Raw genomic sequence first — 27,239 nt, forward strand, 5'->3', positions numbered from 1 at the left:
TCAAGTTGGGACAGGCATGGGACATGGGTGCTAAAGGGAGAGGGGAGGGTCATGTCAAGTTAAGGAAAAGAAATGATTCTTTGGAACAACGAGCTTGGTAAAGCTTGAGTGCAAGGACAAGGCAAGAAGTAGGAAACAGATGAAACTTAAATGTAGTTTAGATGGGGTTGAAGCCTTTCACACAATTGCTTCTGGTGTAGTATTTGCAATGGAATGACTACATCATCCACAGGACTAATTTAGATTTTATTCCGGTATTTCTCAAATATAAAAAGTCAAAATTCTTACATCAATCTTTAAAGAAAATCCATGCAAGCAGGTCAAAATGTTTACAACTTAATTCCCTTCCCACCCCCCCTTCCTTTCAGTTTTCACTTCACAAACCATGCTGGTAAGTAAATCAAGTGTCTGCCCCTCATGTTTCTTTTCACAGCACATTGTTAACAGAACAATGCTAGGCTACGTCAGGGGTGCAGTAAGCACCAAAATAAGATTTTTCACTTGAACAGCCTCTCTGCAATACCTCAGGATTTCTTGTGTTTAAAAGCACATCCACTTTGCTTAATTCTGGCTCCATGAGATTTAACTTTATGGCTCTTTTTCTTTGATACCACCATAATGTAACTCATGAGAATCTCAAAACCCATCAGCCAGGAAAAGCAGCAGTACAAACTAGACTCTGATAATTGCAGGTGATAACTTGTCTCTTCCCTTTTTCCTCTGGAGAGCCAAATCTGGATATATTGTACAGAATTTTTGGCATGACAAAAATCCCAAATTTGCTTTGTTTGAAATAGGTTTGCCCCATTGAACTGGAGATTCATGTAAAAAATGCTTCTAATATTTGAATTGATAGGTTGTAGAAAAAGTTGTAGCCTTTCTCTTCCCATTTTTACAACTCTTTCTGTTGGAGTTTAGTGTCAGATTTCATTAGTACTGAAGCCATACTGCTGTTTCCTTACTACAGTTGTTCCCTGTAGCAAAACTGAAATGTCTTCAGTTTACATCTGCGATTCACAAAACATTTCTCTTTGAAAGGGAGTAGAAGTCAAAGCAATAGAGCTTCATTCTGAAGGTTGCATAGAGACTGAAGAGATTTATACAACAAATGCCGTTAAAAAAAAAAATATGTCTGGCACTACTGAACAGCTCAAATGTGTGTGACCAAAAATATTTATAGGCAATCAACTCTGAGTTTGTTAGCAACAGCAATACTGTACATTTTACATTATTATCAAATACATAATTCAAGAGTTACAAAATAAGATCATGCATTACCACTAAATCTCTTACAAGCTTGGATTGATTTCATTCCAAGAATCTAAAATGGAGACAGAGTGTTTTTTTTTAATGAATACAAAGTTGAACTCTGGATTCTGTTTTAGCTTTCACGAATTTGATATAATCTTGTTACAAGAAAACCTATACATGGTTTGCTCAATTTAAAGTGTTAAAATAACTACTGAACACAAAAAAAGAGCATTAAAGTGACCAAAAAAGGGAGTTAAATGATTGTTTTTTTAAAGGCAGCTGTGGAGCCAGAGGTACCATTCCACACCATGAATATGATTTTAACAAAGATTAGACACATTCATCATGCTCAACCCCACCTTCTCCTGTTTCACTGGGCTAAACAGTTTAAAGTAGTGAGCTGAGCAAACGGTGTCCCAGCCCTGAACAGTGCAATAAAGGTGTACCCACGTGTGCACTACTGAAAGAGCAATGCTACTTCACTGGCCTCCCACCTCATGGCTGAAAAGATGGATAAGCTGTTGGCAATACTTCCACCTTTAGGTGCACCTGAACACTTGTGTGTTCTTTCCAGTTCTGGAAGTGACCTGGACTAGGAGCTAAGAGGAATGGCAAGCAGTGTCCTACCCACTGTTTCAGAAGTCTTCACTTTTTGGCTCATGCCTCTTCTCAGTAGTATTTATGACTCTTCAAAGAGAGCAGCATTAAGAGATCACATCATCTGTTTCCCTAGTCTCACTGCATTTACATATGGCACAAGATTGTTTTTCTAGGACTAACTTGTGGCAACAATGTTTTTTTCCTAAAAAAGTGTAACAGCACAAAAAAATTCATAGCAGCATTTTACACAATTTGTGTTAAAAAAGTAGAAGTTAACCATTTGTGTATTGAGTAACAAAAGGTTTAAATTACATTTATTTTCCATTTTACACTCACTATTTACTAGTTGGACTATTTACAAAGGTTCAAATGTTGTGTAAGAGAATGAGCTTTACCCAGAATAAACTTCACATGTGAGGCAATGGTCTACCTCGACCTGTTTTGGCTGGATATAAAGGAGGTACAGGTGGGTTTAGATTCTAGAAAATTCAGAAGTAAGATGTTCATGTGAATTAGATTGTGTTCTTGTAGAAGAAACCATGCACACACACACATACAGAGAGAGTAATCCTATGGTAAAAACATTAAGACCAACAGTGGATTTAGTTTTCATCTTCTTGGACAAAAAGCAGGAAAAATAATTAGAGCAGGGAGGTTGTCAGCTGTACCTCATTTATTCCAATTATATTTTTACCAAGAGGCCAGCGTTTAAGCTGAAGTAATTGATGTTTAAACAGCAGAACTGAAGGATTTAAGAATTAACTTAAAATTGGGGGTTTCAGCACTCTTTCTAATAAGACAAAGGAATATTATTTCTCTACTGGTGTAGTAGGTATCAAGACTCCTGTCCCAAGCACTGGAGGCAGCACTACTGGCTCCTGCAGGGCAAGGCACCTCAACACATGCTTGCTAACACACACCTCTGCAACCTAAGGGTGCCCCCTGGTTAAGTCTTACTTTCCTCCAAACATTTTTAAATTGCAACAAACTGCAGGAACACTACATGAGATGTTTCTAATTGAAGACAGAAGTTTTTGGAACCTGCAGTATAATGACACCATAAACAAAACATGTATCAAGGGTAAAAGGAAAAAAAAAAAAAGGGGGAAGAAATATCTACAATGCTTTTCACACAAATCTTCTGACAGTTTGCCAGCTGACCAAGTGATGAAACAAAAGTCTAGTGGACAGTTTTGGTAGCTGCAAGACAAAGTTACTGTTCTTGCCCTAGTTACATGTCACATGAAGATTGCATAGGACAAGGCAACCTTTTGGATAACTGAGGCAAGCAGTGCTTAGTGTTGGTATCCGTTGCTCTTGACAGGCTGAATGAGGTTTAGTGCTTTATTGTAGTCACCCTTGTGTATCTCTGCCTTCAACACATCCATTTACCCAAATACTGCCAGCTTAAGGTCTTAGCACTTCATCTGTGGATACCAAATAAGAGTTTAGTATAAGACTATTTGCTCAAGCTTTAACTACTGACTAAAACTCACATGTTTTAAATAAGCTGAACACCACTGAGATGCATATTTCATTTTAGCAGATACGGAAATTTATAAATTTATATAGTCAAGTTTTTTTAATGGCCTATTAAGGCATTTTAAAAAAATCCCTATATGGCTTTGGTTTGCTGAAATACTACTTTACACTGTTGAAAGAAAAACATGTTCAAATAAATTTGACATTATGACACATTCACATATTTCACTTAGAACTGACAGTTATACAGATGCCTACATGTGATCACAGATGTCTCCTGTTGTGATGACACGAATAAAAAGGTAATCCAAATGTTTATCTCACAGTAGAGGGCAACCCAGAAGTCTGTGCAGAAGTGACATATAAGGAGTTATTATCTGGAAGAGGGGGAACCACAGAGTTTCCATTAGTGGGTGAACAGCTCAGTTTCAGTTTTTCCAAGTATTCTGCATGAACAGGCTTGTGACACTGAAGGACCTTGATTGCATCTTCTACTTTAAACCATTCTCTTTTCCTTCCTGAATGAGTACAATCCACAAGAAAGAACAGAGTTATAAAATTTTACTGGTTGCTATCTAATTATTCACTTTTTCTCAGTTCTTTGGAATTTGAAGTTGTCAGGCAGAAGAGTGAACAAAAAGACCATGAAAGAACTGATCAATACCAGAGATTCACTCAAGCTTACTAAAATACAATTCATAATAAAGCCTTTCAGATAACTCTCTTGAAGCAGATACTGGACAGAAACTCATATAACTTTATATGCTCCAAAAGCCACATCTGGTCATTAGAGGAAAGTGTGATGTTATTTAAATTACTTGATACTGTCCTACATTGTCATGCCTAGCAGAAAACCAATCTTCAGACTGAACATGCATGCATGAAGGATGGCTTGGTCAGACTTCAAAAGCCGTGTTCCATACTCAAAATCTCCATGTGCATCCATACAGGGACTTAGGTTAGCTTTAAGTTTAAAAAAAATAGTATACCCTGCATGAGACATGTTTATACAAATTTCAAGACTTTAGTAAGATCAGCTTAAGACCATGCTACTTTTACAAGTCAGTCCTTTAAAATTCAAAGTCTGTGAAAATACATATAAGACAAGGTCAATTGTAGTATTGTTAAAAATGGGATTAATTCTATTTTTCATTTGGTTTTACAGCATTACAAGTACTGTGCTTAAACATATATAAACCACTTGTTTAAGATCAAGGACACTTTCAAAAACACCCTAGAGTATCAGACAGTAAAACATTCATTCTATGGAAAAAAACATTTGGCAGTATAGTATTCGGGCCTTTAAAAATTACTGTGTTTATTCTGTCATAATGTTATAATAATTAGGGTATTCTAAGAATAAGAGTAACACTATGCTGGAAGCAACCCTAGGTATGTATGTATTAAAGTGTGCAAGAACAGCATCACTTGACTTTTTCTAGAACAGAATTAGTATTCCCCCTGAATTACACAAATTGCTTCAGAAAAATGAAGAGTTTGCTTAAAACATTTTTAAGTGTAGCACATAAGGACAGAGAATCAATTTACCTATATTAACTGAATCCTCCCAGTCTTCCAGTATTTCCGTCACAGTAAGAACATAAACGTACGTCCTGTGCTTCCGATCCTGGTTCTGCTTGAATATTAGAAGTACAAGTTTAGATTCTCATCTAAATAAACTTACAGACTTACCACAACTACAAGATCAGAAATTACTTACCTCTAAAGGACAGTTGCCAGCAAGCCTGGCTCTTATTTTCACTAAACAAACAACTGTACTGATGAGATCCAAAATGATGGGAAAACAGAAGTTTTATTTCAAACAGCTATTCTCTTTTACTGGACTAAAAAACCAAAGACAATACAAACAATTTTGAAGATTGTGAAGTTCTGACTAAATGTGTTCTTGGTCACCCAGCTACATATTAGCAGTTGTCCACTAGTACTGCCCTAGGTAAGTACTAGTACTTGTCTTTTACATATGTTGTAAATCACCACAGTACACCACATTTGCTAAAACTGTTTCCACAATGCATTTCCTGGGTGAAAGGTCACTTAAAAAACCGCCAAACCCTTTTTGCAAGATAGAACTGCATCATGTGACCGTGTCATCTACACAATGCTGGCTGTAAAGTTTCACTCTGTGAGTGAAGCAAATTAAATAGCCTACGCTTACAGTCATGACAAATGCAAAAGTAATTGCCATCTGCTCATTCAGCAGGTTTGCCATGATGGCAGCGCAGCACTCAGCACCTGTTAAGAAGGCATGAGTTTTGCCCAAGGCAGGTTAAACAGAGTCTGACAGGTATCTGCTCAGGTAAGGCCACTATGCTGCAGCCAGTCCAGGTGAGGTTGGCACAGCCATTTCTCCCTGCTATTCCAAAGCAGGCTAGCGGCAGGGTTTGAGGTGCTACCCGACCAGTCAGACCCTCCTTCCCCTTGGAGGGGAGCTGAGCTCCTAATAAACCAGGCCATCTACAATTACAACTATATTAAGAACCAAGAGATGTTATGGCCTAGCTCCCCTAACAGATGGCTTTATCCTTGTGCCAATAACCTTTCCTACTTAGTTTCACTACAAGCTTAATATAGTTTTGAACTGTTGTGCTTTACTAGGAAATAAAAATTCTCCAGGAGTTGTCAGTATCACCATTAAATACGATACATATATTTATAACACATATCCTTTCTGGCTGTAGTTCTAGAATAAGAGGACTCAGCAGCAGCATTTATTTCCATCTTCTCTTAGTTCCACCCCCAGGTCACAAGGTGTGGCCCCCTCAATGATATTAACAACACTTTGTGGGGGCCTGGTGAGAAACTAAAGTAGGGCCTTGATTTAATTTAGAAGTAACCTAGAAAAGTGACACAACATCAATTTTTCTCTCCTGGTCCAGCTGGTGTAAATAGCTTCAGAAGAACATATACCTGAATTACCAGTGAATCATCATGCTTTGCAGCCCCTGTCTTAAGCCAACAAAATGATAGGCATCCTGGGTTTTTTTGATCTGAGCTGGGAAATGGAGAATACTTTTGTAGACTGACCAGCAGAGTTAAAACACTGCCAAGCTTTTAATATGTAGGACCATCCAGTTCAACTCAACTCCAAAAATACAAGAAAAATGTGAGTAGTACTAACTACAAAGCTTCAGGAGCTACAGTAGCTTCAATAATTAATTGTGTCATGGCTTCCATACTTCACACAATGAGACACATGACTAAGTAAGATTTCACACAGGAAATCCCTGTCAGGAATCCACTGCCCATAAAAGCTGGGTGAAGATTTGTACCTAATTGAGACTAAGGGACTTACACTTAATATACAGCACAACCTAGTAACTGGTTGTGCTGTTACTCCTGGCTGTATTATGAGCTGAAGACTCTTAAAACTAGTCTTCTCCTGTCTAGAACCTGAGGAGAAGTGGGCAACACCAACACTAAAATAGAATTCTAGCTAGCCTGTGTCCTTGCACTGCTGGTAGTTCAAAGTCTGATATTTATACTATCAAGCAGATGCTTTGAACTACACCTAGTTTGCTAAAGGTTAGATTTATCTGTTAGCCAAAGCCTTGGCCTTTTTTTAGTGATTCAAAGCCATAATGAGAACTCATATCCAGACTCATTAATTTACATGTGTGAAAGTTGAAAAATTACTTCACCAAAATCTTACCAGGGAGGAAAAGTCAAAAGAGTGCCTCAAAAAATGATGGTGTAGTGTTTCAGAAATCCTAACTCTATGAATGGTTTAGTTTTTAGGGATTTTTTTTTTTTTTTAATTTCTAGATATTGCCCAAGTCCTAATTTAATCTTTCCAGTAAAGGTCCAAAATGACCTGAGCTTAGCTCAGCTGGTGAGAGCCTGGTGCTGGATTTGATCCCTATAGAAGACATTCACTTAAAAGTTGGACTTGATGATCTTGGTGGGTCCCTTCCAACTGACAATATCCTGTGATTCTCTGAAGCTGGTGCTTTGAACTCTTCCTATTCAAATCTTCACCCATCATGGGACACCTAAAGTCCCGTCTAATGTAGCAAATCCAATAACACTGCAAAATTATAAGTAATACTTATGAACTTAAGTCTGATGTAGCAGCTTATCAGTTCTCACAAACAAACCATTGCTTTTAGAATTAAGGGAAATAGCTCACCTCAAATATCCCAAGTAGTCTGCCTAGCTTTCCCTTTACTCCAGCCTACAAAACAAACAAGAAAAAGTGTTAGCATTTGGAATTAATTTTAAAAAAATATAAAGTAGCTGTACCATCCTCCTACATTAGCATACCCCTTGTTTTTAGGTTATTTAAGGAAGGGTTTTAACTTCGGTTTTAATTAGATTGTGCTGCACCAATTTTGGAGATTCTGGTTTTAGAGCCTTTATGAGTATTAGAATACAAAAGCTTGGCCTAATGAGTGGATCAAAGAATCCATAAATCTTTCAAGGTTTCCATCCAGACTAAAATACTGTATTACCACATTTTTATTAAATAGATAAATCATACCCAATACTGAAATAATCTGGGAAAGTAGAAAGGGTGAGAGAATTTCAAGTAGTATTAGAAATAATCTAGAGAAGCAATCATTGAAAACTCCGTCTTGTTTTACACAGAAATTTAAACACAACTTTTCAAAATACAATAAGAAATTAAACTGTAGGTCATTGTACTGATCTTGCAGCATAATGACTTCACGTGTGCTGGTTTTCATATCAAAGTAACTTTTGGCATGTAATATAAACCCCAGATTCATATCCCCAATTGTCTGCAGTTTTGAACTTTTTTCTAGCTAGTATGGTTATAAAAGGCTTTCAATTCAGAGTTTTACTCCAGTATTTTAAAATAATCCCTGTATCAGCCCATACTTTGTGATTTTTATCAATTCAGAGAAGGTGGTCATTACTTTCTACTAAGACTCTAAGGTTTGCTTTTCCAAAAGTAATATATAATGCCTCTTCCAAGGGAAATGACTTATGACCAACCATTATTTCTAAACAAAACTCAGTCAATATGACTGACACAAAGGCATATGTTGCCTACTGGCAGACAAAGTCATATTTAGATTGTTTTTATCTTGTTGTATAACCAATATTTTAAGTAGAGTTTCTTAGTGCTAAGATGACATTTTCTAATTTTCAGTCTTTGCTTCCAGCCATAGCCAAAGAGTTAGTGATGTCTTGTGTCTTTATATAAAGGACCATATGGATCTTCATTACATTTTAACGAGTAACTCTGACAAATAACTGGGCAGGCTTTAGCAATAAGTCTAATCAAAGTCTTAGAATTGAATGCTTTCTGTGACTGTCTTTTTAAAGAAAGCAGATGGCTGGTGTTATTTATTAAGCCATTTTGATGAAGGAAGCCAAATCACAGCCCATGCAAAATCATCAAAGCATTTAGCTTATCTAAAGCAAGAGGTAGAGCAAAAGTTAATACAAAACTACATACAATACTCTGTGTGTCTGCTGTGATGGCTGAGATACCTGTTAGAGCTCATAAAGGCAAAATAAACAACTGGACTTGATAGATAAGTGATTAGCAGCACATTAATTAGGAAAGTGACAGGCTCTTATTTTGGGCTGAAAGAGTAAGCTATGCCACAACAGGCACTAAAGATTGCTTGTGCCTTACACTGGGTAATGAAAAAGCACAAAAAGCAGCATGCTGAAGAAGAAGTTTTACTGATCAGTCCTAATTTTCTCAGCATTATAATATCACATCAAGTGAGAGTCTGACAACTAACTAATATTTAACACATGGCAGAATCACCATGACCAGCTAGGTTTACTGATACTGAATAGCTTTCATAGAGAACTTCTGTCAACTTATTGGTATCCCATAGTCTCAATGTGAATTTATCAATGTTACTCTAAGTGGAATTTACTTAACAGTTTCTCTTCCTCCAAGCAAACCAGTGTTTAAACAAATACACTTAGCTGAGTAATTCTAAATGAAACTATTAGAAGCACTCCATTACATCAAGTGTTAAAAACTCCCCAAAGCTTGAAGTGAAGCTTTGGTGCAGTCAGATGTTGCTATGTAAATGTGATTACTATAACTGATGTCTAATTTTACTCTCTACTCAAATATACGTTTTTTCAAAATGTAGCGTCATGCCTACAGACAGCAGTGTATTTTGAAAACCTCTACACTCAAAAGTGTAAAAATGTAGTAATTCAAAGTCTCATGATTTTTTCCCTGAAAATAATATTCAGCTGAACAGTCTTCATAGTTGAAAATGTACCTTGAGTTTGACAGTGATCTTTTAAGTGCTTTTAATAACATTTCCTTCAAGTTATTTTCGTAATGTAATTCAAAATGTATCAAATTTAAGTGCTAGAGGACCAAGAAACACTTCAGCTTTATCCCCAGAACATCAAAAGCAGTTCCCCCTTTTCCAATGGTAAGCTTCTAATCCAGTGCACTGGGTAAATTCAAGACTTCGAACCATTTTGCCTCTCATGAAAACATCCTTCTTCCTTTGGCTTTTATGTACCCATGGCTGTTGAAATGCAGTTCTTCAAGTAAACAGAATCCTACAGGCTTCTGTAAGTGTGTAAGGCCATCTAAACTTTAGGGGAAAAGCCTGAAAAAACCCCCAGCTTTCTTCTAACAGATGCTGTTGAATTAAGTGCTATACTTCCCCAGAACAATTCTCTAAGGAAGTCTGAGTACTATGCAAAGAGGACTTCAGATCTGAATCTTATGCACCTATTTTAGCGTTAGTCTATATCCAGCCACAAGAGAGAAAACTATCCACTTCATCCCCATGATCAGTCTAGCCTGGAGGTCATGCCTGTTTGCAGCTGTGGAGGTACTGCAGTCTCAGTCCTCCACAGATGAGCGTCAGGCTCGCCTGTTTCCTGTAGATGGAGCAAGAGTCATGCTGCAGTTTAATTTCTAAGCTAACAGCCTAGCAGGGCAGAAAGTTGCTTAAGATCTGAAAGATTTGAGTTATTTTTAACTCTGGCATCTGTGGGATAGTACTGTAGCCATTTTGATGGTACACTCCTGAAGGGATGGTGGCAAGACTACTCCTGCCCCATTTTTGCATACTTTTATAAAACAAAATGTTTGACCACACCTGCCTTAATCTTTCAACTGAGAGCGTGTTTATTAATTTATTTTTACAGTGTCTAACTAGTTCTAGTCTTTAGCACCCAATCCTTTTTTAAAATATTAGATGCTCATTGGAGCTAATTCCTCTGTTTCCTGTGAGCAGTCTTAGGTATTACTGCCATTTCTACAGTTGCAGCAAATTAATCTTCAGGATCACCCTCTTCTCAGAAACTATAGCCACACAGGGCTGGGGGAAATTGCCTATTTTCTCATAGGCCTTTCAATGCACTACTAAGACAAACAAAGCAAGATTCTCTTTTCTGTGAGATGGAGCGAGAAATGGGAGCGGCTCACAGAAGATCTCCATTTACAAGACTGGCCACAACTGGCTTGCCACTCATTTGTGTCATTTTTCTTTGACCAGCACATGTGCAGACAACCTATTTTCATCTTTCATGCTATGCAATTAAAGACAAAGCTCCAAATTCATTAATGGAATAGCTTTTCCTTGAGATGAGGTTCAATACCTTTCTGGGATTGCTTTATACTGTAGCTTCGTTTTGGTATTCTACTTCCAGGTTTGTAAAAGTTTATTGTATCTAAATAATAAGGTAACTGTCAATTTCCTGTAACCTGTGAAACGTCAGACAACCTTAAATGAAACACTAAATATTCAGTAGAGGTAAAAACTCTTATCACTAACATGAACAGAACTGAAGAATTAAAAAAACCCTGGAGTCATGTACACAGGCAGACTATGAAACAACTGCAATGTACGTACATTTGATTACAGAAATCTTTGAGTTGTTAAAACAAGGATTCTAAATACACTCCTGTTGGTATCAAAGGGAGGATATTTAAAGCCAGTGGCCTATCAGCACTTCTACCATTAAGGAATGCCATCTATTATTATTCCACTATGAATTTATCCATTTTAATAAATTAATAGAAACCAGTGCTGAATTTGTGCATGACTGAAAACCGAAGAAACACATTTCAAAAGAGCACCACTGTGCTTTCTTTGAAGTTTATTCATTCACAAAACTCTAACAGGTCACTGTACTGTAACCAGCTTGCCAGGTGACATTGACCTTAGTATAAAAATAGAAAGGACATCCACCTTTAGAAAGGTCAGTATGAATTTCCATGGCTCAAACCCCTAAATACTATTCTTTTTTCTTTAAAAATGGCAGTTGGCAGTCTCATGGAAGCATATAAGACTTAGCTAGTAGCTGAAGAATATTCTACTTTAAGACATGAGCTTCTAAGCTGATCAGCTATACAAACTATCATACCCCAGAAATTCTGAGGCAGTAGAACAAGTGTAAAAGCCTGATGTCTGCGAAAGCTCACTATGCATTTGCAAACACAGCTCAAAGCTGAACATGTCTGGAACTTTATATTGTACTCCAAAACATAAAAAATACAGTCCCTTCAAGATCATCTATTTTTCAGCACCAACGAGAAAACCCCAAACATATGACTACAGTTTAGTCAGCTCTATACCTTAAGTCGGATCAGCAATTAAAATTACCAGTGTTCCTAAGAACACTGAGCAGAGGACTGTGCTTTTTTAATCCAACCCATGAACTTGTGACAGTGGGAAGACAAGACTTTCCCTAGAGGTGTTACAACTGCTTGGAAGCCTAAATCTTTGCTGACTCATTGCTAGAATTCAAACTCTTTGCTCCTTTCAAATGGACTATACCCTGTGGCTGAGTACATCTTGTGTAGATCAAAATGGGCTCCTCCAGCAAAACTGAACAGAGTCTGGCACAGCTTTGATTAAGGGAGGCTTATTCATGCTTGAACCTTGCTGCAGGAAAGCTGTTGAGAACAGCAAATAGTGAAATAGTCTGTCCCCCAAGTAAAGTGGGAGAAGGGTCACTGAATTACAGTTCACAGATGATCTCATTTTGACACTGAACAGCAGGCACTATTTGGTGCAAGTCACATCTACATCAACTTCCTAAGCCTCAGCACCACAACAGAACCAATCTTAAGGGTGTGCAAGACAAACCACCAAACAGCATAGCTAATAGAAAAAAACTCATTGCACATACTAATCAGCAACAATATTAGTGTGTTTTGCGAACAGCAAAATGGGATGAGAAAACTGTCTAAGTCTAGTAGAAATACTGTAGTTCACTCACCAGAATGCATCTAATTAATGAAAAAAAATTACACCTTCTATTTAAAAGTATAATATTTTGATTTTTCTTGCAGTTTTACTTAGTTTAGACATGGCTGTGTGATTTCAAAGAAACACTTAATATTTTTAACAGTTTTCCTAGGGAAAAAAAAACCCACCCAAAAACAACTGAAACTCCAGAATCCTGAATTTGAAATTTAAATTTTGTAGTGTAGGGAAACTGCACGAATTCATCATGAATTAAAGCTCTGTTTTGCCTAGTCATAGGGGCAGAGATAGAAAGGCAGACTATAACCATAGTGCTTTCTTGATAGATAAGCAGCCTTAAAGGTATGAATTTTCAACTGCTCAGATAGATCAGTTTCTAATCTGTTTAGTTTGGAATGTCCTCAAAGGTCTGTTGATTTCTTGTTCTTATGCAGCTACATGTTAATGGTTAGTTTACCTTTACTCTGTTCTACAAGAGCTGCAAGTCAAACATTTTCTTCACAAATGTTACACTTCTATAACATGTCATTTGGGATACAGTCACAGTTCTACTTCCAGTACTTGTTTATAAAGGCAGACAAATTTAGCTATGAAATGGAAGACAGCAGTGAAGAAGCTAAGTTAATTAGTTCACTCCACCACACTATACCCCAGTTCTAACACACAGAACTGCAGTTCTTTGAATTTCATAAACACAAAGGTCGCAGTCAAATACTGGATAAAGGAGGCAGTTCCCTCCTCCTTCTTGGGTCCCATCTGAAGACAACAGCAGCAAAGATCAGCTGGATTTTTTGCTTTGTTTTGTTTTAGTTACCTCTTCATACACCTCTCTCACAGCTGCTCCCCCTGGCTCCTCTTCTGGTTCCATTCCTCCACCTGGTACAATCCACTGATCTGGGTATCGGCTACTGCTCACCAACAGCACCTGTAAATAATTGCAAGGGACTGTTAAATACAGCTCACAAGTCAGGAATCTCACCACTATCTGCCTTTGCAGCAATGCACTTTTTCACCTAGCCAGATGGATTACAGACTTTAGAAACAAAATATAACAAGCAAGCAGGAGCTGAAAAAAGAGGAAAACAGTTAACATCCAATCTGTTTTATAAAACTAAGTCAAGACAATGTCATTGCAATCTCTTTGTACAAACGCTTTCATTGGATATTTAGACACAATGTGGAAAATACAGAATAATGTGCACAGGAGTGAAGGCATACAACAAAAATCTAATAACAATATTTTCCAGAACTAAGTCTTTAAATCATACAGATGGCAAAGTATGAAAATCAACACATTTTCATCACATAGAAGTTAAACTAATTCTTCTGGAATGGGATCTTCTGGCTAAAAATACACTTTTGAAAATATTTCTAATTTTTAGTCAGAAACAAGCTTTTTAGTTACTGAAGTGTTATGTTAGCATGACATGCTTACACTATTGCATAACTAAAATACAGGGAGAGTACATAATTGGCCCTTGTCCAATTTGGTTTCTTTTAAACATTTACATAAGAGGAAAAAGCACAACACATTGAATTTGATTTCTAAATTTAACATTTTTTTCCCAAGACACTTTAGTTTCACTTAATTTGACTCTAACCTGGTTCTGTGATGGATACACACCAGTTTAAAAGCCCCTGTCCATAGGAACTGTCCTTCATAATATTCAGAACAGAGAAGATGTTAGCTACTTTGGTAAGGTATGATAACATTGTATTTAGAGTAATTTTGCAGTAGAAGTTTATGAAAATAAGACCTTGATTCAGGACCACTTGGCAATAAGCAGGTATATTTTAGACACATCCCAGTTACTAAGACATGCTCAGTCATCTGTGTAGTAAAAGGCTTCCTACTCGAGGCATTACTGACATAAACCCCACCCTGAAGTCAAAGGACAACTGTGGGGAGTAAAAGGGCAGGGTCAGCGCCTGAATCTTGAAAAGCAATGATAAGACTAGACAAGAGCCTCAAGTCTAAAGGTTATAGTTTCAACTGGTGCCAGACAACTGAAGTGACAGTCCCAGCCCTCACCTTTATGGACTTCAAACTTATCTCGTCAGGGTTAGGTAGGAAAATGACTCCCTGATGACACCAGCAGGGAAATGATTACCACTTATAATCTGTCCCTTTGGCACTCATGGAAATAGGTTGTAGGTTCACCCACAGGAACTGGGAGTGTATTTCACATGATTGCACACTTTGTGAATGCAATGGTACTTGTGCATACTGAGGTGCACCTGAAGAGCCCCATCTGACAGAAATTGTCTTGCAATGTTTATCTTATGTGCAGTCAAAACTAGTACAGTGGAGAATCTTTTAGGGTAGGACTGATTTCCCCAAAGTTTTTTCCTATGCTAAGTAAGGAATGCAGCAAAGACATCATTTGGTACAGCAGCATTCTCAGCATCTGATCTAAATGTTCATGTTTTCAGTCAACTCAAGTATTTTACTCAGCTGTCTAAAACCCTAAAATATTCAGCAAAAGCAATAAGGTTAGACACAAATGCATCTCAACTTGATCTTTACAGCCAAAGATTTTGGTTTCCTAGGATCCTTTGACATTAACGAAAGATTCACAGAGCGTACACAGCCCTGCTAAAAGTAATTTTAGAAAATGTTTTTCAACACTTAGGTGGAGCACCTACATCACTAAAAAGAACCACTTAAAGTACTGCTTAAAGAGCAGTTGTAAAAATCAAATTATGAATTCACTTCTAAGTTCCAGATATAAACACGAAACATCATTTTCTGCTGATGAAACTAGCACTCAATCCAGTCATGCAAAAGCTAGCAACAATAATGAACCAAAGGATGATTATCATTAAATCATTCCCAGCTTGGTAGAACAATTTAAAATCAGCATTCATTGCTTAGTTAAACATAAAACTCTTAATTACAACTGGGATAAATCAGGTTGCTTATTCTGGCAGTGTAGTGTAAAGCCAGAATTTTTTAATGCCTTTATATATAGTAGTTGACTACTGCTAATCTGATCAATAGAGTATTAAGCTGGGCTTGTACATATATTAGCTTTAAATTACCCTTTTAAAAAGCAGAAAAAAATACATCTAGCAAGTAATCAAAAATAAATCACATCAGTTCTTGCAGACAGGCTTTACAGCTACGTCTACAATAAACTCCCAAGCATTACAGCCTGAGAATTCATTTTAGCAACTATCCAAACCTCCACTAACCCCAGAAGCAATTTCTCAAACATCTTTCCTTCTATGCTTTATTCTCCTGTGATCCCACTGCTTTTATAGTCTGAGTCCAAGGGATCACACTAAGATAGAGCCCTGAGATCCTCAGATGGACAATTTTTTTTTACCCATTAACACATGAAGCCACTCGGGCATGAAGCATCTATCCTGGGATAATGCTATCAAAGATGTACTTGGTGTTGATCAAATTCAACAAAGACCTGATAGCTAGCAGTTGCAGGATTGTGTGGTAAGGTGAAAAGCATTCACAGATTTTTTTCAGTCATAGCATCAAGCAGTCTTCCATGGTTCTGTTTTTTGTATGTTGTTTTTAATTCATGTAGTTTTGAGGTGTTTCCATCAGTAAGTGGCCAGAAGATAAATCCTCCATTTATATTTACAGCCTCTAAATGATGAGGCTGTAAATATAAATGTGATTTAACTATGAAGACACCAAAAAGATGTGGTTGGTTGACACTGCACTAGCATGCCAAGAGAGGTGCAAAAATCAGCAGCAAGAATGCAGCAATTCAGCTTCCCATAATAGAAGATAATCAAACTATGAGAAATGTGATCTAGGTTGCCTGGACATCCAGTCTTTTCTGAGGAGGCTCCTGGTCAAGCAGATTGCAATAGTCTATTGGAAAAGAAAAGACTGCAGAATTTCACACACCTGTATTTTTCTGGCTTACGCACACCAAATTTTACATCATAATCCCATTAGGCTCAGAAGAAAAAAAAAAGCAGAAGTATTTTGTATGCAAAGAGGTCTGTGTCCTGTACCCCCAGATGCAGAAAAAGGACTAAGATTTGAGTTGTATTACTTGCTAGTGATCACTGCCTTTCCCATGTCCCTGACTAAGGCTTACCATTGATAATTTTTTCAAAAAAGGAAGAGTGTTGCAATGAAATTTGCTTGTCTAGTTATATAGCTAAGTTTATTTTACTCCAAAGACTAAGGTAAAGATACCATAATGCTGGCAAGTGAAGAAGTGAAGCTGGAAAGTTCTGCTAAGAGGAAACAAAAGAAAAATTCTTCCATGAAGTGTTAGCAGCCAAGTTTCACCTCACTTCCAAGTCCAGGAATAGCAATGACCTTTGAGTGTCGTGAGGAGGAGAAACTGCTAGCCAGGCTGCTTGTAATAAGCACCTATCAATACACGTAACAATAATATGGTTAACCAAAAAGGTTATTCCAGGGCAGTGGCATCATGGGACTTGGTCACTATAAATGCTAAGCTTGCAGGCAAATAACTGAAAATTTCTAAAGATGCTGAAGTTTTGGACTCTTCAGTGTTCCCAAGTCAAAACCCCTCATAAAACAGTCAGTAGCCATATATTCCAGAAGACCAAAATGGCAACAGCTCAGAGTAATACAAATTATAACCACAAGCTATTAATCTTGATTTTTTTTTTTATATTAAGCACTAGAGAGGTAGAAAATAGTATAAGTTCATATAAAAATGTCATTGCTTTCTATCTTTCTTAACTGAAGAATATTATACTTTACCAAAATAATTGTATCAAAACCAATTTACATTAAAAAGCAAGGATAAAGTTTAAATTAGCTAGAGCAAACCCCCTCAGCTGGATTCTTTAGACTTCAAAACAAAGTCAGCCTCAACTTGAAGGAAAAATTTACACTTGAAAATAGACCATTCCAACTTCACAATAACAATTTGTTATCAGATGTCCTTAAGTTCTCTATTCCCAGCCTAATCCTGTCTATTCCTGACTTCCCCACTGCACATCCCATTTTCTCCCCTCTCCTACGACTCCAGTAGCTATGTACAACTTCATGTTTGAATTACCTGATGGAGAGAGCCAAGTCTGCCCTACTTTGTAGCAAAGCTGGCAGTTAAAAGGAAGGATGTCCGAGAGAAAAGGAATCAACCCCTCACTCCCAAAGGACGGCTGAGCATGTGTGACTCAGCTGCAAAGAACACCACATTGTTCTGGTGAACTGCTCAGAAAACAGGTGCGTGGAAGACAAAGGATTCAGCTCCCAAACTCTTCAAACATGAGTACACACAAATCATTTCAAAAGATTTAAACTGATCAGAGTATAGAAAATATCATTAAGGCATTAAAAGGTACCTCTCATGTACAAAACAAGTGTCAAATGCTGTTGGATGTACCGCATATTTTCATAGGCGTCCAAAGCATTAAGAGGATAAAACATTCAAGCCTACTTTGAGGAAAAGTCAGGACCCACTCTAATGGAGGTTAATATAATATAATATAATTGAACACAGTCAATATGGAAGCTCAGCCTACATGGTTGGTCTGCTAAAGTTACAAGCGCCTGAAAGAGCCAGAAAGATGATTTAATCCTAATACAGCCAAAAGGGTCAGTCACGCCCGATGATTTGTTTAAAACAGCCGTAAATGATGCTCAGGGAAGAATACAAACAGTGAGTGTTTTATTATTCCCTAACACTTTCAACTTCTAATTGTTTTCAGCTCAGGAACTTCCTTAAAAGCACTAGGGAACAACTTTGCTGCAACACAGGAGCACTACTGAGAAGCAAGGAAAAGCATCTCTTACAAGCACTGGATCATATTTGCAGAATTAACTGTATAAATTTTTAGGCAAAAGCACACATCTCATCTTAGAGAGCATATGTCAGCCTGCTACTGTAGTTAAGAGATTTCCTTTATCTAACAATTTTTTTTTCTGTTTTAAGAATCACTGCCTCATCTTAGTATTTCTGAAAGAGTTTCTCAGTTCCCCTATAGGTTAATATGGTATTCTTGTCCTAGAATGCCATTGCCTTTTTTTGGACTGCAGAAGGTTGGAAAATGCAGCTTTAAGCCTTGCCATAGCAATGCTACACAAGCAGCATTTAGTAAGGAACATTTGCCTTCCTGAAAAGATTTCTCACTCTGTAAGCAGAGTGACTGCTTACAGTCCTCATTTGTTACTGCAGTAATTTTCAAAATTACTTTTTTTTAATATGGAGAAATAACATGCACAAAGTTATTGTAAAGCAGTAATAAAACCTTAGGATCAGACTTGACAGCATTTTAAGTGCAAATTAAAGTCAAGCCTTAACACCTTAACTTTCCCTCTAACACTGGGATAATGAGCTGAGGAAGCTGATCTGGATGAAAAGCAGATTCCTTATGGAAGTTTAGTGTCCCGCCTGCACACACCACACCCAACAGGACACACCATCCAAGGGGCAGCGCTGCACAACTGGGGCACAAAGGCACCGCAACCTCCCCATTTCAGATGGGCCTATACCAATTCAAGAGCCTCTGGCAAAGTAATTTAAAGACAATAGACTGAAAAGCAGTCCCCAGCTATGACAGAAGTTAAAAAGATGGTTTAGCCTCACTGAGCAGCAGCCAGTACAGCAGAGGAATGGCTAACTACCAGTACATTAATCCTAATGTTCATTAATTTGAGCACAAATCTTGAATGCATCCCAGAAAAACTGGGTTCTGTCTACATAATATATTAAAGTCTGAAATATCCTCCCAACTTTACTTTAAAATCACTTTTCAAAGCAGCAACACAAGACTTGGATATCAGTCAGTGCTACTTTATCCCCATTCTGACAGTGAATGGTAAAGAAATAAGGATATAATTTTATAATACTTCAAAATTAGATCTGGAAACTAGTTTTCCTTTGAGACCTTCTGACTTTAAGGCTATAGGGCAATAAAGAGAGACATCAGCCTTTTTCAGAAGAAGTTTTGCTTCTGACTTGCAATTACAGCTACATTATTTTATAAATTTTATTTCACATTAAATTCAAATATTTGGCAAACATGTTATAGTGATACAGAATTTGAGTGTGTTCCTCTGGCTACTTAAAATACTTCATTTTGTTCTTTGGCTAAAGCGTTCATATCAGGAACAGAACAGCACTATACTGCTATGGCATGCCAGTCAGAACACATTTCCTCACAGAAAGTGACTCAAGTCACCTGTAGCATTCCATCTCCTCCTAAGCTTTAGCATGCTTCGGAGAAACAGATGTGACAGATCTCACAGGGTGATGAAGGGTGCAGATCTTGCACCCAGACATAGGACAAAAGGAAAAAAAAGCTGAAAAAAACACAAACCTGTAAACAAACAAGAACCTTCCCACAAGTGCCTATAAAAGAAGTTTTACTTCTCATGCTGGGCCAACTCCCCAGTTCACTATACATAACAACCTTCTTCCCTCATGCTTGCTAATGCAGACCGAGGGAGACCACAATTTCAGGTAGCAGGGGAAGAGCTAAATTAATATTGCTCCCCATTTCTTTTTAACTTGAAACCACAGCCTAATCTCAAGCAGTAGAACTGGGCTTTACTGGTTACTCAGCAACGTAATCTGTTTGACTAAGGGATCAGATTCCAAGCACTTGTCAGAAATAAGAGCTCCAGGTTTTGAGAGCTGTTCAGCTGCAGGTAAAGATTTGACAAGTTTATTTCTTGACAAGTACCAGTCACCTTTTCGCCTTTTCTCTCTCTGAAGACAAAAATTTGTTTTAATGTATTTACATTTGTAGCACTGGTTTCACTGAAGTGCTTAAGCACTAAGTCAAAAAGCCACTGAATTAAAGTAAGCTTTTCAAGAGTTCTACAAACAAGACTGGAAAAAAATACACATCAACCTGTGGTCTGTGAACTCACTATCTACAAGAGATGTTTAAAAAAACATGTCTACAAACCCTAGCTAGAGATAAGAATGCATATATGTGTGGGTATATAGGCATATATACATACATAGCTACAATATTAATGTATTTCTGAAGAAGTCTGTGACTGTGCTATTTCACAGTAACTTGGAAGTTTTGAGCACCACTGAGTTACCTGAAGCAATTCAAACAGAAACTTTGCCACCCATTTAAATCCTAAGTAAACCTACAATGGTGCAAGTAAGCTAAAAGGCTATTTTTTCAAGTATCTTAACATAAACATAACTAGTTTAAAAAGACAGCATCTTCTAAACAGGGCAGAAAATGCTTTGTTACAGGACATTTAGCCTGATGTTACACAAGTACAGCCATATTTCCTTCTCCCCTTTAGCTCAGCCCACTCTGAGCAACTATCAACCCCATTAAACAGATCCATATGGCACAGACAAGTAATTCCATAGGTATGGGAAAAAATAATTGAGATTTCAAAATAAAAAACATCTCATGGCTGAATGATATTCAGTATCTGAAGACTTATAAATGAAGACTGAAGATTTCTGCCACAGTGAACTGTTGAATTCCCACAGCCTCACTAAACCTGCAAGCTTCCACTGCTGGCAAGTAGTTAGAATTTGTCAAAAAAAATTCCAGCATGAAAACAAGGTGCATATGCCATGCCTGCAGAAAGCTGCTTTTCTGTTGACATAATAAACACCAGTGTCTTGTATCCAGAGTTGGTTACCTGACATAAATCCTACCACAGCAACCTAACATTATTTTTTTTTTAACATTAACACAAGCTTTAACCCCATAGGAGCCTGCAGGGATACCCTATAAGCAAACACGGCCTCTGCAGACACATCATAAAAGAGCCATTTTGGAAGCTGTTTATAGGTCTTGATTTTTCAAGCTATAGCCTTTTCTACGGCATGCAAATCATAGATTCATAGAATGGTCTGGTGGAAGGGACCTTTAAAGATCATCTGGTAGTTCCAGCCCCCCTGACACAGGCAGGAACACCTTCCCCTAGACCAGATTGCTCATCCAACCTGGCTGATAATGTCCAAATGTCAAGAATATATTGAGGAAAAGCTAAGGGAGCAATTATCCTGCATTAATTACTCTTCCTGTCCATTAGAAGGGCAGGGACATGAAAAAGAAAATAAAAGCCACAGTGTGCTTGAAGTTCATAGTGAAATGTGTATTCTCTTGCATTTAAAATATGCCTGTATTCTATCAGACCAACCATCATAATGCAAGGTGGGTAACCCATCCCACTATGGAGACCACGCCAGCCTTAAATAAGGTGCCATGGTCATAACCCCAAGTTATTTGAAAGCACGTATTATTTATGTGTTTACACCTGAGAGCTCTACACTGAAAAATAAAGAAACCAAATGAAAAATTCCATGTCAGGTATGAAGTATCTTTTGTGACTGTGCAAGTTTATTTACAATAATTCCTAGAACACCCCATTTTGCCAGGGTAGCCAGGAGACACTTTTGGGACCTGGTTTTATGGATCAAGTTGCATAACAAAAGGTCCTTCTGGCTTTCAGACCACTTAGACCAATGCATACAAAAATAACATTTTACTTTTCCCTTTAATAAAACCATTGCTAATATGAAGCAACAAGTGTACAAAACTGAGGAACACTATTTTTTAAAATGATGAAACTGTGACCACCATAACAACACATAAGAAACCCACGCTTAACCTATCTTTACAGTCTACAAGCAAATAAATGAAGTTATTAAATCAGACCAAAAAGGAGCTATAACAGTAGGAGCTTATAATTTTTAATTCAAGACTAAGATAAATAGTTGACATTTACATTGACAAGCGTATGCCCTGCTATGGGGGGGGGAGAATCTACATATCCTGTAGGTGCATAAAAATGTATTTTTCCTCACTATTGTCTCGATATTAAAAAATACCCTTCCCATCTGTTTTCATCTCATGTACAAGGCTGAACAACAGAAGTAAAATTAAAAATTGAAAAGCTTGAAGACTTCTTTTGCATATGAAACTATTTTATGTCTGCCACTAACAACTGCTGGCTGAACACTAAAGTAGGGCTTTCAGTACCATATTTGATTACATAAAGCACTGTTACAGATGCCAAAGTAATTAGAATGCACTCAAAGTTTATATTCAAGATACTTAAAAATAACTGCTCATTTATTTGTATAAGATGTAGTTGATGGAAAAAAATTAAATTAGGTTTCAAAATTATTTCAACTGTTCAAATTGCTACAAAATTTATGTTTATTACTATTTGCTCTTACTGCTTTAAAGGCGTGCCTTATTCTCTGCATTGAAAACTAAGAATTTCCTTGCCTACCCTCTGCCCAGACCCTGAGACAGGAGGATTTTTATGTAAAACTACTATTTGCAGAACACTGAATGCATCAACAATTCTAACCTGTGGAAGCAGTCGGTCCTCATGGCACCAAGAGGACGCCCCCGCAGGCCTATTCTAAAGCTGCCATCCACTCCTAGTTGCTCAAGAGAAACTTCCATTTCCTCAGACAATCAGCCAGCCCATCCCTGCCTGCTGAATACCATCGGCTCTCTGCACACACCTACCAGCTTCTTGTTCAAAGCAGAGAGGCTGCACCCTGCCACACGCTGCATGCCCACATAGCCTTGTTTCGTTTTTTTAATGAGATTTCTCCTGCTGCATTTCCAGGATGTTTTTTGCTTTCAAAGGGCAGACCACCCCTGCAATTACTGGTTTATTTCCTTGAAGAACAAAAAGAACCAGCACTTAAGCTCATATCCAGCCATCTTGCTGTCTCTTCAGCCCAAATGACAGCACTTAGACCAAAACAGGCAACACTCAAATGACACTAGTCCAAGAGACCACCTCCTTTAAGACTCAAAAACCCCCAAAGCTACTGGGCACATTACTTGACTAACTGGGCTTCCTCCTTTTTGAGGGATTTTTCTTTTTAAATCATACACTATGACAGCATGAAGGAATCAAAATCTAAACCAAAACAGACTATATAGCACCAAATGTTTCTGTGTGGAGGCACTTGAAGATGAAGAAACACAGATTTCCACAGTGGTGCAGCTGAACAACCATCAGTCATCTTGGGTACATGTTTTCAGCTGCAATATCAGCTCTTAAAGCAAAAGCTTTGGACAGGTTGCAAGACCACAGGGAAGCCCAGTTTGCAGCCTGTAACACTCAAGAGAACTGACTCAACAATTTTAAGCCTGGCAGCAAGGACTGGCAAGTCCGGCGGTAGGTCTGATTGGACAGGATGCCGTAGTTGGGGGTTGGAGTTTGGCATCTGTATTTCAAACTGCACACAGGAACCACCAGGCTGAATTTTGCCTCAGCAGAACTCTACTGCACACCTGTGTTTCAAACTGAGAAATAAAGAAGCAAACTGAAACCCAATGTAAATAGTTGTGCAATAATAAAATAAACAGATGTATAATGAAACCTAGAGGATGGGTTTGACCAGTCTTTTTCCATTGACATGTTACTTCACTGTGCATAAAACTCAGCTGTAACATCAATGAGGCTACCAAGGTAGCACAACAAGTGCAGTATGGTTAAGAAATCGACCAGGAAGTCATAACAAGCAAATTTTCCCAGATGAACAAGAAAGATATTAAATGGTTTAGTGACTTGTCCAATTTTTGTCAATGGGCACAAAATGCTGTTACTGAAAATGCTGAAGTCTTTAGTTGAGAGGCAGCATCCAGAAGTCATGATACAGCAGGGGACATCAAAAGAAGTTGCAGAAGAAGGATCACCTTCAGGTAAGACCACTGCTGTGGATTTCTGGCAGAAGTTGAGAGTTCATAAGGTGGCAACAGTTAAGAGACTTGGGTATCACCAGTAAATACAAGATGACTACAAGAAGCTTTACAATCACGATAGAGATGGGTCCTATTGCAACATTGTTTCTGGTATAGCTAGAGAAGCGTTAGTAACCTTTTACACAGCACAGCATGATCCCCTCTGAAGCAACCACAAGTGTCACCCACATTAAAATACATTTGCCAAAGGGGAGGAGATTAAGAGCTACCATGATGGCCAAAAGAGAGAACTGTTTTTAAAAGATGATGATTTAAGACTTGAAGTTCATAAAAAAGCTAAGAAAGAAATGACTGCTCTCTATAGATACATCAGAAAGCTAAGGGTAAGAAAGGAAGAAAAAAAGCTTAAGCTCAGCTATAACTGGCAAGGGACTAGCCCTTCAGATAATCAAAATGGAAGTAGAAAGAAAGGTTAATTCTAAGCTTTGTATCACAAGATTGCTATAGATACTCTTTCCTCCAGATAGGACATAATCAGGTGAAATGTAGAACAAATTTAGTCTTGCAGATAGTATCTCCAGGAAAAAAAAAGAAGTTGAGATTTGGATTTCTTGCTTTTAAGACTCCTAAAACCCCCCATATTTCTAGAAATTGTTTTCAGTTGATGTTCTATTTTTTCGACTCCAATAGCAAGCAACTCTTTGCTTATCCTGTAAGACAAAATAACTATGAAAACTATTCTACCCTGTAGTTCCCCTCAATCCCCACCTCCCAATAACTTCTACAGAGTCTCCTGTTTCCTTCTTCTCCAGTCACCCAGGTACCACGTTGTGCTCCTTCCCTGCAGAAGTGACCCTACACTTAAACACCCTGGAGATGTAGCCTGGCTGAAAACTGATGGTGTAATCTCTAGAGACTTCAAAAAGAAACACTCCATTTACATGGAGCAGACCAACACAGAAACTACCCTGACAATGATCAAGAAGACAGAAGCAAGCCCCAAACACCCAATGTGGGGAACATGGCTGGTGATTGAAGTTAATCACAAGCAGCAGTCAGCCACCAAACTTCAAAGGAATAGATTCTGTACTGATACAGAGGAAGCTGGCACCTGGGAAACAGCTCCTAAGCACGTTCAAGCTGTTGGCACTGCTTTCCTGGAAATAACTTGTCAGAAAGCAATTTTAACTGTTTCCACACACATAATCTACATCCTAAATCTGATCTGATGTTCTCCCATTCACTTCATCCTCAAGTATGTCTGTCTGCACTATGTCAAGGCCAACCTCATGCCAGCCATGGAGGTCCTCCATCCACAATACCAAAAAGGACTGCAGTGCAATAATGGTCAGTACCCACTCTGCTAATACAGCCCAGCAAAGCTGCTGCTGTCATCCTGAGCCTCAAACGATGCTATTACAAAGCCAACAATATTCTGAAGCAGCCAGGGATCTCATTGGATGCAAGACTGAAAGAGAATGACAAGAAGTTGTATCAGGAAATGAAGAATGAATGGAAATCACTAACAAAGGTGACCCTAACCATGAATTTCCAGCTACAGTTGCTGCAAAAACCTGTAACACTGGCTCAGGTGTTCAGACTCCAAAAAAGCCTGAGCTGGAGTAGCATCCAAAAATAAATATTAAAGTCACATAAATGGTGAAGTATGTTGGAGTTCAGAGACCAAAGAAAAGCTGTAACCCAAGAAACAAAGCTATAACAAGGCCTTGCAAGATTCCTGCTGGGTGCCTTTCTCCCTTATACTAGGAAAAACTCATCAGCATGGTCCCAAGGCTATATTTATACCACACAGGAAATATTTTTTTTGTTTAGACCTAAGTGCCTTTATTTTGAGATCAGGCCTCTTTCCATTGCATTATATTTACTCAGTAGATGTTTAAGGAAGACATTCACTGTACTGACAGCGTGGGAAGGGCACCAGCATCTTCCAGTATATAGATAAAGTGAGGAAAAAAGCCCTAAACCCTAATCTTTATAGTTATTTCATGGCTACTAATCAAGAAAACGAAAACAGAAATCGCAAAAGGGTATACTTCCAGCCCGAGACCATCTATAAAGGCGTTGTGCAATGGAACCATCAGCCGAGTTCCCAGATAACAGGCCGTGCCATTGACCTTGGCTCGGAACACGGGACAACTTTGTTGCTCCCTCCCGACTCTGCTGCAACACGAAATCCCGGTGAGCGCTGCCCGCCGCGGCAACAACTGTCCCGCTCCCCAACTCCTTCACAAAATACTTCCCAGCCCCATTTGACTCTCCCCGTGGGAAAACCAGGTGTTCCAAGCACAGGCTTTTTGTTTTATATCCCACCCGAGGGGGCAGGAGGCTCGCCCTCAGGGTGACACGCCGGCCCTGCCCTGCCCTCCACGCGCCATGACACATTCACCGGCGTTCCGCGTGCTCGGGGCGCACGGACGATAACGCGGAGCCCGGCCGGCTCCTGCCCTGCCCCATCCCATCCCGCCCGGCCCGGCCCCGGGAGCGGGGTGTCCCGCCCGGCCCGAGGGGCGCCGGGGCCGCGCACGAAGGCGGGGCCGCGCACGTGGGCGCGCGCCCACCGCCCCAAGATGGTGGGCAGAGGCGCGCGCGCCCCCGGCACCGCTGGGCCCGGCCCGGCCCGGGGTCCGCCCGGCACCCGCGGGGCCCCGCCGCGCCGCCCCCGCCGCCCGCCTGCCTGCGGGATGCCGGGAGCCCCGGCAGGACCGTGCGCGCCGGGATGTCCCCCGGGAGGCGCCCGCGGCCAGACAAAGGGATGCGGCAGCGGCGGGGCCGGCGGAACGCGAAGCGCGGCCGGGCCGGGCCGGGCCCCCGCCCCACGTGCGCGGCTCGGCGGGCTCACCTCGTCCTCCCGCTCGCTGCGGAAGCACAGGCACGCCGCCCGCTTCTTGTAGCCCTCTCGGTCGTACGTCCGCGTCTGGTTCGGCTTGAATTTCATCATAGAGGCGGTGACACGCCGGCTGCCCCCGGCCGCCGCTGCTGCCGCCACGGCTCCTCTCTGCGAGCGCCGGCGCTGCGCCCCCGGGACACCGGCGGGGGCCCCCGCTCGGCAGCGGGGCTGGAGGAGGGCCGGTCCCCGCC

At 39.3% G+C, this 27,239-nt stretch overlaps 1 protein-coding gene across 2 annotated transcripts; it reads right to left on the minus strand.

Annotated features, from left to right (window-relative positions):
• Positions 1-227: 227 nt before the first annotated feature.
• NUDT4 (nudix hydrolase 4) lies at positions 228-27,130 on the minus strand. 2 transcript variants are annotated; one of them, XM_083859807.1, is made up of 5 exons: positions 27,001-27,130; positions 13,339-13,449; positions 7,481-7,525; positions 4,882-4,969; positions 228-3,851 (listed from the first exon to the last, which is right to left on the minus strand). In XM_083859807.1, exons 1-5 carry the CDS (start codon positions 27,097-27,099, stop codon positions 3,649-3,651), a joined length of 546 nt encoding a protein of 181 aa, XP_083715933.1. In that variant the 5' UTR covers positions 27,100-27,130; the 3' UTR covers positions 228-3,648. The 2 variants fall into 2 exon arrangements, with proteins under 2 accessions (XP_083715933.1, XP_083715934.1); XM_083859808.1 differs by having other exon boundaries at positions 4,882-4,966; positions 27,001-27,128.
• Between the last annotated feature and the right edge of the window lie 109 nt (positions 27,131-27,239).

Source organism: Zosterops lateralis (genome assembly GCF_965231275.1).
Source record: "Zosterops lateralis genome assembly, chromosome: 4".
NCBI lineage: Eukaryota > Metazoa > Chordata > Aves > Passeriformes > Zosteropidae > Zosterops > Zosterops lateralis.